The sequence below is a fragment of the Corylus avellana genome, chromosome ca11 (genome assembly GCF_901000735.1).
Source record: "Corylus avellana chromosome ca11, CavTom2PMs-1.0".
NCBI lineage: Eukaryota > Viridiplantae > Streptophyta > Magnoliopsida > Fagales > Betulaceae > Corylus > Corylus avellana.
The window spans coordinates 15,023,653-15,039,821 of NC_081551.1; the positions used below are offsets into that span (position 1 = coordinate 15,023,653).

General features: G+C 35.1%; 2 protein-coding genes across 2 annotated transcripts in view; one reads left to right on the top strand and one right to left on the bottom strand.

Annotated features, from left to right (window-relative positions):
- The window catches only part of LOC132165507 (probable anion transporter 6, chloroplastic), a 20,604-nt gene extending 12,548 nt beyond the window's left edge, over positions 1-8,056 (bottom strand). The window contains exons 1-7 of the mRNA XM_059576104.1: positions 7,545-8,056; positions 7,015-7,160; positions 4,791-4,890; positions 4,461-4,513; positions 3,897-3,971; positions 3,248-3,328; positions 2,972-3,033 (exon numbers count right to left, since the gene is read on the bottom strand). Coding sequence (XP_059432087.1) covers positions 2,972-3,033; positions 3,248-3,328; positions 3,897-3,971; positions 4,461-4,513; positions 4,791-4,890; positions 7,015-7,160; positions 7,545-7,922 — 895 coding nt within the window. The 5' untranslated portion in view covers positions 7,923-8,056. The remainder of the gene's footprint in view (positions 1-2,971; positions 3,034-3,247; positions 3,329-3,896; positions 3,972-4,460; positions 4,514-4,790; positions 4,891-7,014; positions 7,161-7,544) is intronic.
- A 3,780-nt stretch (positions 8,057-11,836) lies between these two features.
- LOC132166259 (codeine O-demethylase-like) lies at positions 11,837-15,679 on the top strand. The gene is made up of 4 exons (XM_059577045.1): positions 11,837-12,263; positions 13,844-14,091; positions 14,362-14,689; positions 15,324-15,679. Exons 1-4 carry the CDS (start codon positions 12,033-12,035, stop codon positions 15,558-15,560), a joined length of 1,044 nt encoding a protein of 347 aa, XP_059433028.1. The 5' UTR covers positions 11,837-12,032; the 3' UTR covers positions 15,561-15,679.
- The last annotated feature ends 490 nt before the right edge of the window (positions 15,680-16,169 follow it).

Consider the following 16,169-nt stretch of genomic DNA (forward strand, 5'->3'; position numbering starts at 1 on the left):
AAAAAAAAAACAACTTGAAGGGAGAAAAAAGATGACTACAGGCAGAAGGGTGCTGTAAAATAGATCATTTCATGCTGACAGGGTTAACAACTTCAGCCTCCAAATTTCCAATTATTAATACCTTAAAAAATGCACTCATGAAAGATAGTTCTTGCTTTTGAATGTAGTAGAGGAATATGAAATCTTTTAGATTTTATTTAAAATAATTTCTTTAACTTATAAATCATTGATAAATAATGTTCAACGCTAGTAACAAGAGACACAGAAAAGCTGATGCACAAAATCTCAGAGCTAGCCAACAGTAATAGTGAATACGCAACTTTAATGTCATAAAAGGTACCTAAAATATGTTGGAAGCCAAGACAGACAAGTATAGTGACCCCAACTTCCACAAAAATGAGCATATATCATTGCCCATACGGCTTGACTTCGGAAAAATGCCTTCCATGGTACTTCCTATTACACAATATCCAGTAAGAAAACAGGGTAACAATATAAGAGCTAGCATTAAGTTATAAGAGGGGCTAAATCATTAACACTGTTTTTCTTAATATAGTTCAAAGAACAACAGTTCATGCAGTTTAAAAATTCATAGCAAATGCAAATATGTCAAAGCATGACCTAAGATGCTAATTTGACTGAATGACCCAAAATACTGCCTGTAGTAAGTTTTGGATGATATCAAAACCAATTGTTTTAATTTGCTGGTTAATCACATTTGGACAAGGCAAAAGATGCATACAGCTAATAATTTTTGCTTTATAACATTTAGGGTAAATTACACTTTGCCCCCACAAACTACCACTCAATTCTCAAGTATACAACTCCCTACAACCCGGACCTATAAACTACCACAATGTTTTGAGTTGTCCCCTTTGCCACAATTGGCCGTTATTTTAGATGGAAAACGTTAGCACCTGCGTTGTGTGCCAAAGTTACCAAATAGCCCTTAAAAACAATAACACAAAGATAACACACAGGTGGCCACCCCCTCTAAACAGGTGACAGGTGGCTAGGTCCCCTCTGTTAAGTTGAAGGGGCGTGGACACCTCTCTCAACAGGTAGGGTTGGGCTCGTGACCACCCCTTCTAAATAGATGGGGGGTGGTTGTGCGGCCACCTCTTTAAATAAATGGGCCATCTATTATGTTGAGGGGTGGCCACGCAGTCACTCTACTGAACAAGTAGCGCCCCCTTTGAACAAAAGGGGGTGGTTGTGTGGTCATGCTCTCTATTATGTTAGGGGTTGCTACACATTTTTAATAGAGGGAGGTGGTTGTGCATCCATCTAACTAGGTGAGGGGTAACCACGTGGCCGCCCCCTTTGAATAGATGTTGTGTCAATTTTTCTTGTTTTAAGTGAGGACAATTTAGTAATTCACACGTATGTGCAAGGTATATGCTAACATTTTGCATCCCAAAGAACAATGAATTTTAACACAGGGAGCAACTCGAAACATTGTAGTAGTTTATACATCCAAGTTGCACTGAGTTGTAGTTTCGAGCAACTTGAGTAGGATAGTAGTTTGGGGCGTGAGGGAGGCCAAACTATAATTTACCCTAACATTTAAAATAATACAACTCTAATTGTCTAACAAATGGTGTTTGGACCAAATGACATCTCTTTGCTTCATATGCAAGAGACAAGGGGTCAGGTCAAAGGTTCAATCCAATGAGGTAAGTGATTTATATTTACCGATCAAAAATAGAACTCTAATTTTCTATGTCAATATAGTAAAACACGTAGAGTTAGGCTGAAATATAACAAGTGAAATGTGGAAGTTAATTAACTGGAATAGCAGATCAGAATCTTAGCCACCGACCCTGGTTATTTAAGGAATGAATTGAAGATGCTAATCAAGATGGTTTCCATTGATCCAGTAATTTAAGCCACCAATCCAGGACTTATATAATCTTTTCAAACTCAGTGGATATCTAAACACCTTGAGTACGCCAAATTCCTTCCCCTTCCTCTCCCCCAAAAAGAATAGAATAGTAAAACCACCCAAGAAAAATAAAACAATAGAAATGCTTTATACCTTTAATGAGCCACCTAACTCTCTCATAGATGCATTCCAAGTTTGTGTCATAATGGCAGACTGGGACCCGGACCCTGTCAGATAATTAAATAAGAAAAAGAAAACACAGGCCATGTGGCAGATGAACTGACGAAAAAAGTAAGCAAAGATGAAACAACATATGCTTCACAGCACAAGTATTGAAGTATGGATCGGCATCAGCATCCAACTTTACATTCATATAATAACAATGTCTAGGATAAGCCAATTTACATAATGTTCAATACCAGTACATATTAGCTCATGCATAACCATGAAAACCATGTGTCAAGGAACAAAGCAATAATAGTACACAATGACGTAAATTAAAGGGTAATGGTGGTGCTCCTGGCAGTGGCACTAATGATCTTGGTAATGAAAGAGACTCTGCTGAGGTGGTGTTGGCAGTGGTGGAAGTACAGGCGCAATGACATGGTTGTTAAAATGGTGCTAGTGGTGGCAAAAGTTGAGAAAGTATAAATAAGTATGATGTGATGATGATAGTAGTGGTTGGATAGCTAGGGTGGCTATGGCAAAATGGGGTGTCATTAGTGAAGAGTTGAAAACTTGGACACAGTAAGGAGCAAGCATTATGAGAAATTCTCAAAATAAATACTTCTGAAAGTTAAGGAAGCATAACTTGGATATTTAAATAGTTTATTCTCCAAGCAACTAAGCAAACATTTCAGGTCCTCATCAATTACCAGTTAGACAAAAATGATTAAAATGCATAACAGCTTATGATGCGTTCGCAATATAACAATGCCCTTAATTCTGATTAACTGGCGTATTTTACATCATCCATATGGAAAAAAAAAAAAAAAACAAATCAGGTGTATTTCTAGTTAAAAAATATCAAACTAAAGGAGAAAGAATAAATAAAGTAAAAAAAAAAAAAAGGGATTAAGTGCTCACGCGAAATTGATTCAGCAGTGAATGACGCCTTTCCTTCTTCAAGAAATTGAAACCCCAAGAACCTTCGTAATTTGTTGGGAATACAAAAAGTAAGATTCACACAGTCAAATCAAGATACTAAAAAAAGTAAAAGCAATTAATTCAACCAACCGAGGGAAAATTTGTTTTCTTTTCAAATGAACAAAGATTGCTTTGCTTAATGCACAAATAATTAGTTCCTTATACTAAATCAGCTGCAGGTATGTGAAATAGTTTGACTTTCACATTGCGACTTACCAGGCTAGCCCAAGAGAGCCAAATATGTAAAAAACAGATCCCCAACCAAAATTTTGTATAAGAGGAGGAGCCAAAAGAAGCCTGCAAGTTTTACAATGTTAGAATTAACCAATAAACAAAAACCCAGGCACTCAATAAACTTAACAAATGAGTGACCAACAATATCTAAGTTTGCTACGCTTGGCAGATCTAAAACAATTTGAGGGAAGCTCACATCTGCCTTAGTTTGCTGGAACAGAAAAGATCTTAACTGACAACTCGTATAAGAATATTATGTATATTAGATTCAACTCATAAGGAAATAAAGCAGGAACTAGAACTTCTCAGCGAAGCTTTAAAAATCACTATTGGACCTTCAGCAATAAAAAATGATTCTATAAATACACTACAAGGCATGTGAAGAGAGACGAGGAACATTATTGGAGACATTTTAGAAATTCAAATCTTGCTTTTAGAACAATCTACCAGAAAGCCGTATGTAGTTATTTCTAATCAAATCATACAGTTTAATGGCTAAGAATCTCAGTTCTCAATGAGAAGGATTTTATGTGGTCAAGTTTTGCGGTATCATGCCAATTAGATCCATTATCAAACATTTACTTCAATACAGATGTGATTCCTTATCTACAAACATTTTAACAAAACATACCCTGCAACACTTCCCACGCTCAGTCCACCAAAAACGAATGCTACAGCCCGTGACCGCTCTTCCAATGGTATCAACCTGCAAATGGTGTTAGAGAATGCCAATCAAGTGGAGAAAAAAATGTACATTAGCACTTTGGTAACACATAACTTATAGTATAGAAAAAGTGATGCTAAAAGCATAAGATATTATCAATGGTAAAACAGCAATAACAACAAGAGCTGAAGCACACACCCGGGTTTAACTTCACAGAGAATTGCCAAAAGAGACAACCAGCTATTACACCAAGAAACTAGATATTACCAAATTCCAGATTTTTTTGTCTCCAACAAATTTCTACACTCGGTTTCATAAGATCTCTTTCAATAAGATTTACTGGCTTACATGTGTTTTTTGTAAGGAGCTCAATAAGGTACATAGCAGTGAGCAAGTAAAAGAGAAAGGGAAATACAGTTAACAAGCAAAGGACAGAGATAATGCAAATTATAGCAAGAATAATAGAGATCATGTCTAAAAATCATTCTTCTGATTAACATGCGCCTGGACTAATTTGGATGTCATACATGCCTGGCGATAAGATCAGTTGCAGCCGAAGGGGAAACACCTTCTCCTATTCCAACCTAGACATAACAAGGAAGAGAAATGCTTAGTCATAAAATAAACTCAGATCAACATGATAGGTATCAGAGAGAGAAATGACTAGACTATCATGCACTACGATAAGGGCATGGGCAGAGACAAAGACAGGAAATGAACTTGAACCTTTCAATAAGATCCAGGTGTTCATGAACGTAAAAGACACACTACAAAGAGATGCAAAGTTAAGAAAACACTTAGCTAAGTTTGATTGAAATAGTAGACTGGGTAGAATAAAGGATTTGGAAGAGACTTACATACCAATATTCTTGACAAGATTAATCCAGGCATAAATCCAGCAAGCAAAGGAACAAGAGCTGTAGCGAATGACCAAGTCAATACCCCAATCTTAAGAACTTTTCTGAACCCAAAAAAAAAGAAGGAATACAGGTGAGCATGACCCACATATCACACTAACTTATATGCCTGAAAACAAAGACGACATATTTCCGGTGCATGTAACATCTACAAATCCTTTTCAGCTCTGAACAAAAGAACTGTCTGTTACCATTATGTTTCTTTATTATTTTTGCATGTGGTTTAGTTAGTTATATCCCATTTCTAATGCTTTTAGATGGATTGATTGTCTTTCATTTAAGAGAGTCAATTGTAACTTTGAGATAGGATCAAATCAAATTTGTCATAAAATAATGGAATGACCTCCTGTACAAAAAGAAATCGAAGAAAGAAAGTCAAGAAAAATCCACCTAAAAGGATATGCTTTTTATTTAATTTAATTTTATTGTTTTACTTCTATTCAGATTCACCATTTCATTTCTCTTAAATCTCTGTTATAGATGGTCTTCATCATAAGAGGCACATTGCATTATGCTCAGGAACAGAATTTAAGCTTTCGAATGCTGAAATGCAAGTATAAACTCTGGTTTACAGGACAATTGCAACTGGAAGTTGTTGCTCCTTGTTGTGGTCCTTGTGGGATAACAATGAGATTTTAGAGAGTTCAATGGAAACAGAGGTTAATATGTGCATTGTCTGCAGCCGAGGATAGCTGTCCAAGATAAGTCCATATAAGTGAGTTAGGGATGATGGTTAAGGGACAGAATTCCTCGAAGTTCTTGTGGAAGATAGTGGACGATTTCTAGTACAACATGATTGAATTGGGTGCCAATGTAAACATTAGTCAAAACTATAGCTAGTCAAGAGTTCTTTTCTCATAAACTATAAGAGCAAAATGGACTTTTTATTTAATACGGTCTAGAAAAGTTCTCTTCTTTTCTTTTTTCTTTTTTCTTAAATTTATGAATGTATTAAGATACAACAAGTAGTAGACTAAAGATCAATAGGTTTTCATGAATAACACAGCAAAAGTTGAAGAACCTAGGCTTATGTGGTTAAAATTGAACTTCCATTTCACGCCACCTATCAAAACGCCAGATAGCTTGACTAGGTTTCTAACAAGAGACGGTATTTGTGCATAGTGACATGTACGATACCACAAAAAATAATATCCTTTAGCAGGTTGTGCATCATTGAAATGTGGGAAGGTGATTTATGACCAACCCTAGTAGTCCTAGTAAATCAACAGCATGCCCCAAGTTGATCTCTTACATTATATAGCCCCTTAATGCAGCGTTTCCAGAGTTGTATAGCATTGATTGCCTTAGGGATGCTTCTATGGCATTCATCTTCAGTCCCTCTAATGGCTTGCTTCAATAGAATGTTAATATTGTTAGAGCAGTGCATGATTGGGAGTTAGAATTCTTCGGACTTTTCAATCAGCTATATTCCATTAAACTTGAACAGGATGGTGTTGACAAGCTTTATTGGAACCCTTCCAAGAAATGGTTGTTTGATGTAAAATCATTCTATAATGTCTTACTCCCCCATGACATCAATCCCTTTCCTTGGAGGTGTATTTGGTGGAACAAAGCCCCTCTAAAGTGGATTTCTTCATGTCGTCTGTCACTTTAGGTAAGATACTTACTGTGGACAACTAAGAAAGTGAAGAATCGTTGTAATAGATTGGTGCTACATGTGTAACAAGCGTGGGGAAATCATTGACTATCTTTTACTCCATTGCGAGATAGCTAGTGTCTCATGGTACTCTGTCTTCGGTTTAAGCAGCTTAGCTTGGGTCATGCCTCATTGGGTGAGCGATCTACTCATTTGTTGGAAAAGAAAGATTGGTAATCCTCAAAGTGAAGCTTTGTGGAAGATCATCCCACTCTATTTGATGTGGTGTGTTTGGAGAGAAAGAACTGATCGAAAATTTAAAGACAGTGAGAGGAAGGTGGCAGAGCTAAAGGCCTTATTTTTCCAAACCTTGTTTCAGTGGTTAGTTGCTTATGATTGTTTTCACATCTCTTGATTTCATAACTTTTTATCATCTCTTCTTCTTTTTTGTTTTTTTGTTCTTTCTTTCTTTCTAGGTGTTTCTTATGTATACTTTCTGTGTACTTGAGGTATGCTCGTTGGCTTGTAATGAAATCCTTGTACTTATCAAAAAAAAAGGTTAGAAACTGACCTCCCGCCAAATACCTTGGCAAGCCACCCACCAGGCAACTGACTCAATGCATAGCCCCAAAAGAAAGATGACTGCACCAATCCAGCCGTCGATGAATTCCACCCAAACTGGTGCGACATTGGAATTATAGCAATACTCAAGTTCACCTGTCCAATACATAACAAACAAAACGAGCTTAACTAAATCTCACAAAGCAGAGACATGCTAACTATTTGAGCAACATGGTTTTATCATTTCTTTTCTTTCTAAGACAAAAACTGCCGCGCTCATCAATATTACAAAAAAAAAAAATGCTTTGGTTATTTAACTCAAGGACCCACTTCATATTGATCGGCCAACCATATTTACATCAAAAAAAAATTTGAAGCCACACAGAAAAACAAAAGAAAAGCAAAAAGAAAAACTGTAAACAGCAAATATTGTTCCTAGAATTGTCCTCAGAGAAGTACAACACTGTATTAGTAATTAACTACCTTATCCGCTTAGCAAAAAAAAAAAAGAAAAGAAAAGAAAAGAAAAAAGAAAAAAACCTTATCCATGTTGCAAATGACAAAGGCCAAGGATGTCGTCCCAATGAATTTATATCTCTCAGGAACATTCTTCCATGGCGGCCAATTCCAATCAAACCCCACTTCCCCAGACCCAGTTTCGCCCTCAGAACCCGCCTGCTCTGATTCATTCACGCGGAGTCCGGTGAGTACGTCAGCAACCCTTTCGCTTTCCTTGACATTTTCTTTCTCTTTGAGGGTACAGCAGATCCGGAACTCCGAGCGGTGCCTTGAAGGAAACGAATGCAAGTGATGGAGTTTGAGCACCGAGGCCTTGAAAACTGGGCGTTGTGAGACTGTGTCTGTGTTGTTGTGAAGAAAAAAGCGAAAGTTCTCAGCTCTTGATGTAAATTTCGCCATTTTCTTCACAAAGCGGAGCAGTGAAGAAGGTCTTTGGGTACACTGTAACTTTGGTTACTATTGTTGGCGGGCAAAGAAGAAGAGCTATGGGGCCATGGCTATGGTTGCGGGGAGTTGAGGTGGCCACGCAAGAGGGATTTGTGGCTGGGATTTAATTGGATGGTTTCTTCCAATATTTGATTCTTGCGGTACGTTAGCGAGACCCGCAAGATTGGTCCAATACCCCCCACGTGGCGGTGTATACCATACCCCACGTGGAGGTATACAAACAATTGATTACTTAATCCTCTAATAATCGTTAACCGTTAATAATTTCTAATCACTTGGAGCGTAATACTTAGCGGTTTTAATCGTAGGTGGACTGCCCAACCTTATATATATATATATATATATATATATATATATATATATAATGATGTTGTTTTGATGCATTTAACATAGGATTTTTGTTTTGAGTTTAATAAAATTAATCTTTATTCATAAAAAAACAAATAATAATAATATTATTGAGCTTTGTTACATTTTGAAGCCTTCTATTATTTAAAGGGTAAATATAAAAAAGCCTCATAAACTAAAGGTTGTTTTTAAAATAGTCTCATGAAATGACAAGTGTACTAAAGTGATACATCAAACTACCAAAGTGTGTCAAAAATACCACTTTTTTTATTATATTTCTATCTCTTCATAAAAAAATTTAAATATATAAAACTTTAAAACTACTTTTCTTAGAAAAATATAGAAGAAAAAAAAGAAAGGGTGGCTGTTGGTTGGGAGGCCACCCCAACCCATGGAGATATACTCTTTAACTATATTTGTACATGGATTAACGGAAGATTGAAGTCATAGATAGCATCTAATTGTAAAAATTTTTGTTTGTATCTATGACTTTGTAACCTCATAGCATGTGGCTATGATTTTTATAGAGTTTTATGTTTTATGCTGTAAGAGTTTTATACTCGTGATCTTTAATCAATGAAATCCTCATATTTTCATAAAAATAAAAAATAAAAAAATAAAAGCCAACAAATAATAATAATATTATTGACTTTTGTTACATTTTGAAGCCTTCTATTATTTAAAGGGAAAAATATAAAAAAGCTTCATAAACTAACAGTCGTTTTTAAAATAGTCTCATGAAATGATAAATGTACTAAAGTGATACTTCAAACTACCAAAATATGTCAAAAATACCACTTTTATTATATTTCTCTCTCTTCATAAAAAATTTTAAATATATAAAATTTTAAAACTACTTTTTTTTTTAGGAAAAAAAAATAATGAAAGGGTGGCTGTTGGTTGGGAGGGGGTGGCTCCAACCCATGGGAGGGCCGTGTGCCATAGTTTAGTTTTGTTTAGTTTTTTATTTTATTAATTTTTTATTTTAGTTTTTAAGATGATAAGGGTATTATAAGAATATAATAAAAAAGTGGTATTTTTTACACAGTTTGGTAGTTTGATGTATCATTTTATTACACATGTTACTTGATGAGGCTATTTTTAAAACGGTTGTTAGTTCATAGGGCTTTTTTTTTTTCTTCATTTAAAAAATGCCCAAAGCCTTCTAAAAATTGCCCTAAAAAAAGGTTCAAGTAAAGCCCAAAACACCAAAATAGGCCTATTTCTAAAAAGCGATTATGTGGTGTGATTATGAGTTTTAATAAGCGCTAACCACTGGAGCAATTGCTGTTAGGAAATTCGATAACCGCCTATGGTAGGTGCAGTTAGCGGTTAGAGGCAATAACCGCTAATTGCAATCGCTTGTACACCCCTTCCGTGCAAGTTTATTTCACCTTTTATTTTATTGTTTTCAACAAAACTACTACTGCTAAGCAATTTTGCAAGGAAAAGTATTTTTTACATGCATCACGATCTGTGAATTTTAATTTAAAATCAATAAAATTTACTAGGTGAGTGACTGATTTTCGTATAATGATGGCTATGAATGATCATGTGAAATTCCCCTCTTCTCACTTCCCACGGTTCAGAAATTAAAGAAATGGTTTTTTTTTTCTCAACCTTCCAATCATTTCATTGTTGAATACTTTAAACAATACATTTGTCCATTACAATATAAAAATACATTGATGAGCTTTTTCTATATGAATCACGTCTTTCATAATTGTGAGTGTACTCTTTGTAAGCTTATAAGCTGTTTTGTTCGCTTCTGGTCAAACATTAGAGACTCTACATTATATAAGAAATTGTAGTACAATTCGAGCATCATCCAACAAACGCCTTAATTACGGTTTAATAAATGATCAAAGTGTGGTAACCTATAAGGAGGGTCTAATAAATGGTCATAACAAGTGATGGGAATATCTTACTTTTTTCGGTACAACTTGTTGAGGAGGTCTGTTGGGTATGGCGGCTTTTTTTGGTCATAACAAGTGATGCATTCTATTTGGTTGCCAAGAAAATGTAAGAAAAAATAAGCATTCAAAAGTTGTAAAATTTTTCCTATGTCATTGAAAAATTTCAACCCATGTCAGCAAATGGTGACCTAGAGAGACTAAATGGCTGTGTTTGGCAAAGGCAGAGGGTTGGATTGGACCGGACCAAAAAACTCAAAAAATTCTTCTCAAAATCAACTCTAACATTCTTACTTTTTACATCACATCATTCACTTTTTATTACTATTCAAATAAAAAAACCACTACAAAACAAATTTGTTCACTTTTTTATACAAAACATTTTTACTTTTTTCTCTCATATCAATCAAATTTGCTACAGTACCATTCCACACCTTTTTTTTTTCATTCCATTGCCAAACACAGCCAATATAATCCGTCTTCAAATACCACTTTCCATGGTATCAACTGGTTTTTCACTTCCAATCATACTTTTATAATTTCAGTCATGATGAAAAATGTGATGATGAACATTGCAGTCATGATAAAAAAAAAATGTGATGGACAATAATTTTTATAATTTTTCTTTTGAGATATTTTGTAGCCAATTTGGTATGAAAATTTGATTTGATTAAAAAGCCGTGAATGATGGAGATGAGGTTGATTTGTCAGATGGCGGTGGCGTGGGGGCACTGAGTAGTGGTGTTTCTTTTCTCTAGAGTGATAGAGAATGGGGCAAAAAGGGATTTTGCCGATGAGCGACAGAGAAATAAGACCACATCTGTCGTTTCTTTTCTAACCTTCCTTTGTCGTTTCATGCTGACATGTCTGTCTATTATTGGAAACAGCCAAGCTTCAACTTAGTCGTGTCTTTCTAACTTCTAGGTTGGGTTTGGCAAAAGACTTGAAAAATGAATGGAAAATTATAGTAAATTTGATTGATGTGAGAAAAAAAAAAAAGAATGTTTTATATAAAAAAAAAAAAAAAAAAATTCGTTTGTAGTGATTTTTTTATTTGAATAATAATAAAAAGTGATAGATGTGATATAAAATGTAAGAATATTAAATTAATAGGTAACTTTACTGAAAATCTCTGAACTTCTACTCGATTTGACAAACCCTCTAAACTTCAAAATTTCTCAATTTAGTCCCTTAAACTTTCAATTGCTCGCTCTCAATTTGAATCATTTCGTCTAATTTAGCTGTTAAAAATATTAAAAAAGACAAAAATATCCCTGATTTTTATTTTTTATTTTTAAATAAAAAAACGTTTTGGAATTAAGGATAAAATTAGAATTTTATAAAAAAGTCAAGGGTATAAACATCATTTATTGAGTGGTTCAAATTGATTGTAATTGAAAGTTTATGGGACCAAGTTGAAAAATTTTGAAGCTTGAGGGGGGAGTTTATCAAATCGAGTAGAAATTCATAAGTTTTGAGTGAAGTTATCTCTTAAATTAATTTTGAGAGAAATAGTAGTCATTTTTTTAGTTCTTTCCCAAACACAGCCTAATTTTTTAAAACATGGCCCCCAGCCGTCGTCATATATTTCATGTGCCTCCAAAGCATGATTTCTTGATAAGGAATTACGTGGAAACCATGCGGGAATCCACAGCGGGAATGAGACACTGCAAATCCGGCACCGATAACACCAAGAAACACTATTAATTAGCAGATAAATAATCACCGATTACGCCTAAGGCCACAATATTAGCGCATAATAATTACTGTTAATTCTCGCCGGCAATTCGGAGAGGGCAGCATGGCCGGAACTCTGCTTTCCGCTGAGGGTGTGTCGCTGAACAAGACTGTGGAAGAAATGTCAATCAACGGCCATGCGCCGCCGCCGCAGTTTCATGTAAAAGAAATCAGTGATGGGTCTGCAGATTCTTCTCCGCCGGTTCCAATTCCGGTCATTGATATCAATCTCCTCTCCGACGAAGATGAGCTACAGAAACTAAGATCAGCTCTTAGCTCAGGAGGGTGCTTCCAGGTGTGAAACCTTTTTATCAGTAATTTAATTTACTTGACATTTATTATTGTTTTAGCTGCTTAGATCCTGTTCAAGTGGGTGTAATTAGGAGATCATTATTTGTGGGAAATTGATGGGTTTTGCTTTAAATGTTTACATAATATGAACTATGAGGAGGATCAGGGTGGATCGATCACTTCATCTGCCATTTGATTCCCTGCATTTTTTTTCTATGTTTCTTATTTGTGCAATAATTTCCAACATTTCTGGAGCATTGCTTTACTGTTTTCATTTAGGCCATCATCGGATTCCCATCGGCTGGATTCTCACCATGTTTGTCAAGCTTTGGCGTGTATACTAGTAGGCTGCAGGAAAATTAATGGTGTTGATAAGTTTAAGGGATAATATACTTTACCCCCTAAATTTTAACTTGAAAATTGAAATGCTCATATAGGCATTAGAATGGACAAAATTGTCTGGATTTTAGGAAAAACAAAATGCAAAATATTTTAAAAATAAAAATAAAAGAAGAAAAATACAAAGAGGAGGAGAAGTTGAGGTGTGGTTGACCACCCTTTGAAGGCTCTTGAGGGGGTCCAACCGCCCCTTAAAAGTTTTAATGGATGGCCAAACACCCCTGAAGGAAGGCTGAGGGATAGTTTGGCCATTACCAAAAGCTTGTGGAGTGGCCACTTTTTGTTTTACAAATGGTTGATCATCTGCTCAATATTGTGAGCGAGGCCAAACACTCCTTCAACAATGGCCACCCCTAAAAGCCTTCGAGAATAATCGGCCACTTCTAAAAGTATTGAGAAGATATTTGGTCACACCCACAAGCCTTTAAGAGGTGGTCGGACTACCTTTTAATCTCTCCACTCTTTATTTTTTTCTTGTAATTTTTTTTTTCTCTAAAATCGGAGCAATTCAGGCATTATAAGTATAAAATATGCCCATGGAAGTCAAGTATGCTATTTCTTATCCAAATTGCAACGAAATAGTAGTTTGAAAGAGCTGAGTGTCACAAAATGGTAGTTTGAGGTTGTTTTTGCAAATGATGGTTTAGGGCAATTTGAGAATTTCAAGTCCAAAATATGCACATGTATCACACTAGTACTACTTTCTGTCTATTTTAATGTCAACAACCATCCGAGGGGCCATCTTGCAATAAAATGGTAGTTTAAGAGGTCAAGTATCACAAGTACTGGTAGTTTTGGATAAGTGTCACATATCACAAATGTCAGTTCATACAAGTAAGTGTATTTTTCCCAGGGAATTTTGATAATATACATTCACTATTGTCTATAGTCTAAATGCAATTTTCTTTTTCATCTTGTTGAAGGGGGTTTGACACTATAATTCCATAATCTCTTTTCCTCACAATCACACAACCATATTATTTGTCAGCCCATTAGCTTAGGAATAATAAATATGGACTCTGATATTTGAACGGAAAGTAATGTGTTTGGTTGTACAAGATAGAAAACAAAAGAACCCATTTAACATATACTTGAAAGCAACGAATTCCTGCCTTCGATCTTCACTGAAATTAAGATTTTGTTCCTTCTATATATGGATCTTACCGAGAGCTTTTGAAACATCAGGCAATTGGTCATGGGATTCCAAGTTCATTTCTTGACAAGCTTCGTGAAGTTGCAAAACAATTCTTTTCTCTTCCGGCGGAAGAAAAGCAAAAGTATTCTCGATCAGCTCATGAGGTTGAAGGGTACGGGTATGACATGGTGGTTTCAGAAAAGCAAATTCTTGACTGGTCCAGTCGCTTATTTCTTAGAGTCTTCCCAGAAGATCAAAGAAGGCTGAATCTTTGGCCAGAAACTCCAACTGATTTTAGGTAAACAAAAAAAAAAAATCTATTATATTTGTAAATTAATAAATGGAAAAAGATAAGCGACAGTTTATGTTTCCGAAAGTTTCAACTAAATTGGTATACGACTGTCATACAACGAGAATTATGTCGTGATGAAAATCATTCATTGAATCAACACTAATAAAATATAATCCCAGTTATATGACTGTCATATATCAATTTGTTAAATATCATTACTGTTATATATCCATTATTTGATTATGATTTTTGAGAATGTGATTTAATTTTTGGCAGTGGGATCTTGCATGACTATGGTGTGAAATTGAAGTGCATGATGGACATTCTGTTTAAGGCCATGGCAAAGTCACTGAATTTAGAAGAGAGCAGCTTCTTGAGCCAGTTTGGGGACCAACCTATAATGCAAGTGAGATTTAACTTCTATCCTCCTTGCTCAAGACCAGATACGGTTCTTGGTGTCAAAGCTCATTCAGATAGATCAGGAATGACAATTCTCCTGCAAGATGAGGTCGTCGAAGGTCTTCAAATTCTTAAAGATGATAGATGGATTAAGGTTCCTGTAATTCCTCATGCCCTTGTTGTCAATCTCGGTGATCAAATGCAGGTATGTCTCAAGTCTTAGAGTGCGTTTGTCATTGTGATTTTGCAGATCAAAAGTGTGATTTTAAACCAAATCACAGAAAATGTACCATTTAGGATTACATTTTAAAAAAATTAGGATTTGGAAATGTAGAAAAATTTACATTTTTAAATTGAAATACAGGCAAGGGGTACGTTTTTAAAATGCACAATTGTAAAGGACAAAAATCGATTGACCAAACGCTTAACCTCTAAAAATCGCATTTTTCAAATTGTACATTTTAAAATCGTTATTTTGAAATCGCAAGTTTTGAAATTGTAAACCCAACCGAACTCTTAATGGTGTAGTCACATGAAAGGGATCCATTAAGCATCTAGGGGCACCATATGTGACCCTTCTTCTGTTAATTTCACATGCATATAAGTTCAGATTTTTTAGATTATGATACAAACTTTGCATAAATTCAGATTTTTAAGATTAAGATATAAATTTTGGGTAGAATTTACCCACGAAAACTGGTTTGTAAGGTGCTTATATACATATGATTGTCGAACCCATGACGTGGTACTTGGCTTTGATACAAAATGATACAAACTTTGAGTAGAAAGCACTCTATACCAAACTGCATTACGTAAGCGGGTGCAATGAATTAATGCAGATAATGAGCAATGGAATATTCAAGAGCCCGATGCATAGGGTGCTGACAAACACCAGCAAGCTGAGGATATCTGTGGCCATGTTCAGTGAGCCGGAGCAGGACAAAGAGATTGGACCTGTAAATCAATTGATTGATGACAAAAGGCCAAGGCTGTATAGAAATGTCAAAAATTTTGCTGGTTTCAACTATGAATGTTTTCAGAAAGGGAAAATAGCAATTGAGGAAGTAAAAATTTAATTACTTTTCTTCTTTCTTAACTACTCTGCTACTGGAAGCTTGCTGATGGTGAAATTATGGATGTGTATGGTATTCCAACGCCTGTTTCAGAATCTATTATAATAAAGTTTTTTTTTTTTTTTTTCATTTACTGTTTAACATGTTTTATGTTTAGTAAATGGAAACATGGTTATATTTATATAGGGTGTTTTTATCTATTTTGTGAAGTAACTCGTTTATTTTTTTTCAGTCTCCATTGATTGATAGTTTATCACTTGTTTCCAGGAACTGAACTAGAAATTTAATTTTGTAAGGGTTGGGGAATGTACAGATTTGTTTTTTTGGCCAACATTAATAAAGCAAAAAGAAAAAAAAAAAAAAAAAAAATTCTAATTCTCTTTTTTAAAAAAGTAGGGGTTGGGGGGGTTCATGTCCCGTCTATTCATGAATAATGCTATAAGAAGGAGAGTTCTTATTTAGTCATCCTAAATGTTATGTGTCTTTTAAAATCATCATTGAATTTGAGATGATCATTATTGAATTTTAATGTATTGGTGTGTAAAAAATAATGATAACTTTGAGCAAATCCTACCAACGGATTTCAAGTCATGATAAATGTGAAGCTTGATG

Bases quoted from the DNA above. Each gene is read 5' to 3' on its own strand.
- LOC132166259 (XM_059577045.1), top strand. From the start codon at position 12,033: ATGGCCGGAACTCTGCTTTCCGCTGAGGGTGTGTCGCTGAACAAGACT. The intron at 14,092-14,361 runs GTAAACAAAAAA...AATTTTTGGCAG, and splicing joins GAAACTCCAACTGATTTTAG to TGGGATCTTGCATGACTATG. The intron at 14,690-15,323 runs GTATGTCTCAAG...GAATTAATGCAG, and splicing joins ATCTCGGTGATCAAATGCAG to ATAATGAGCAATGGAATATT.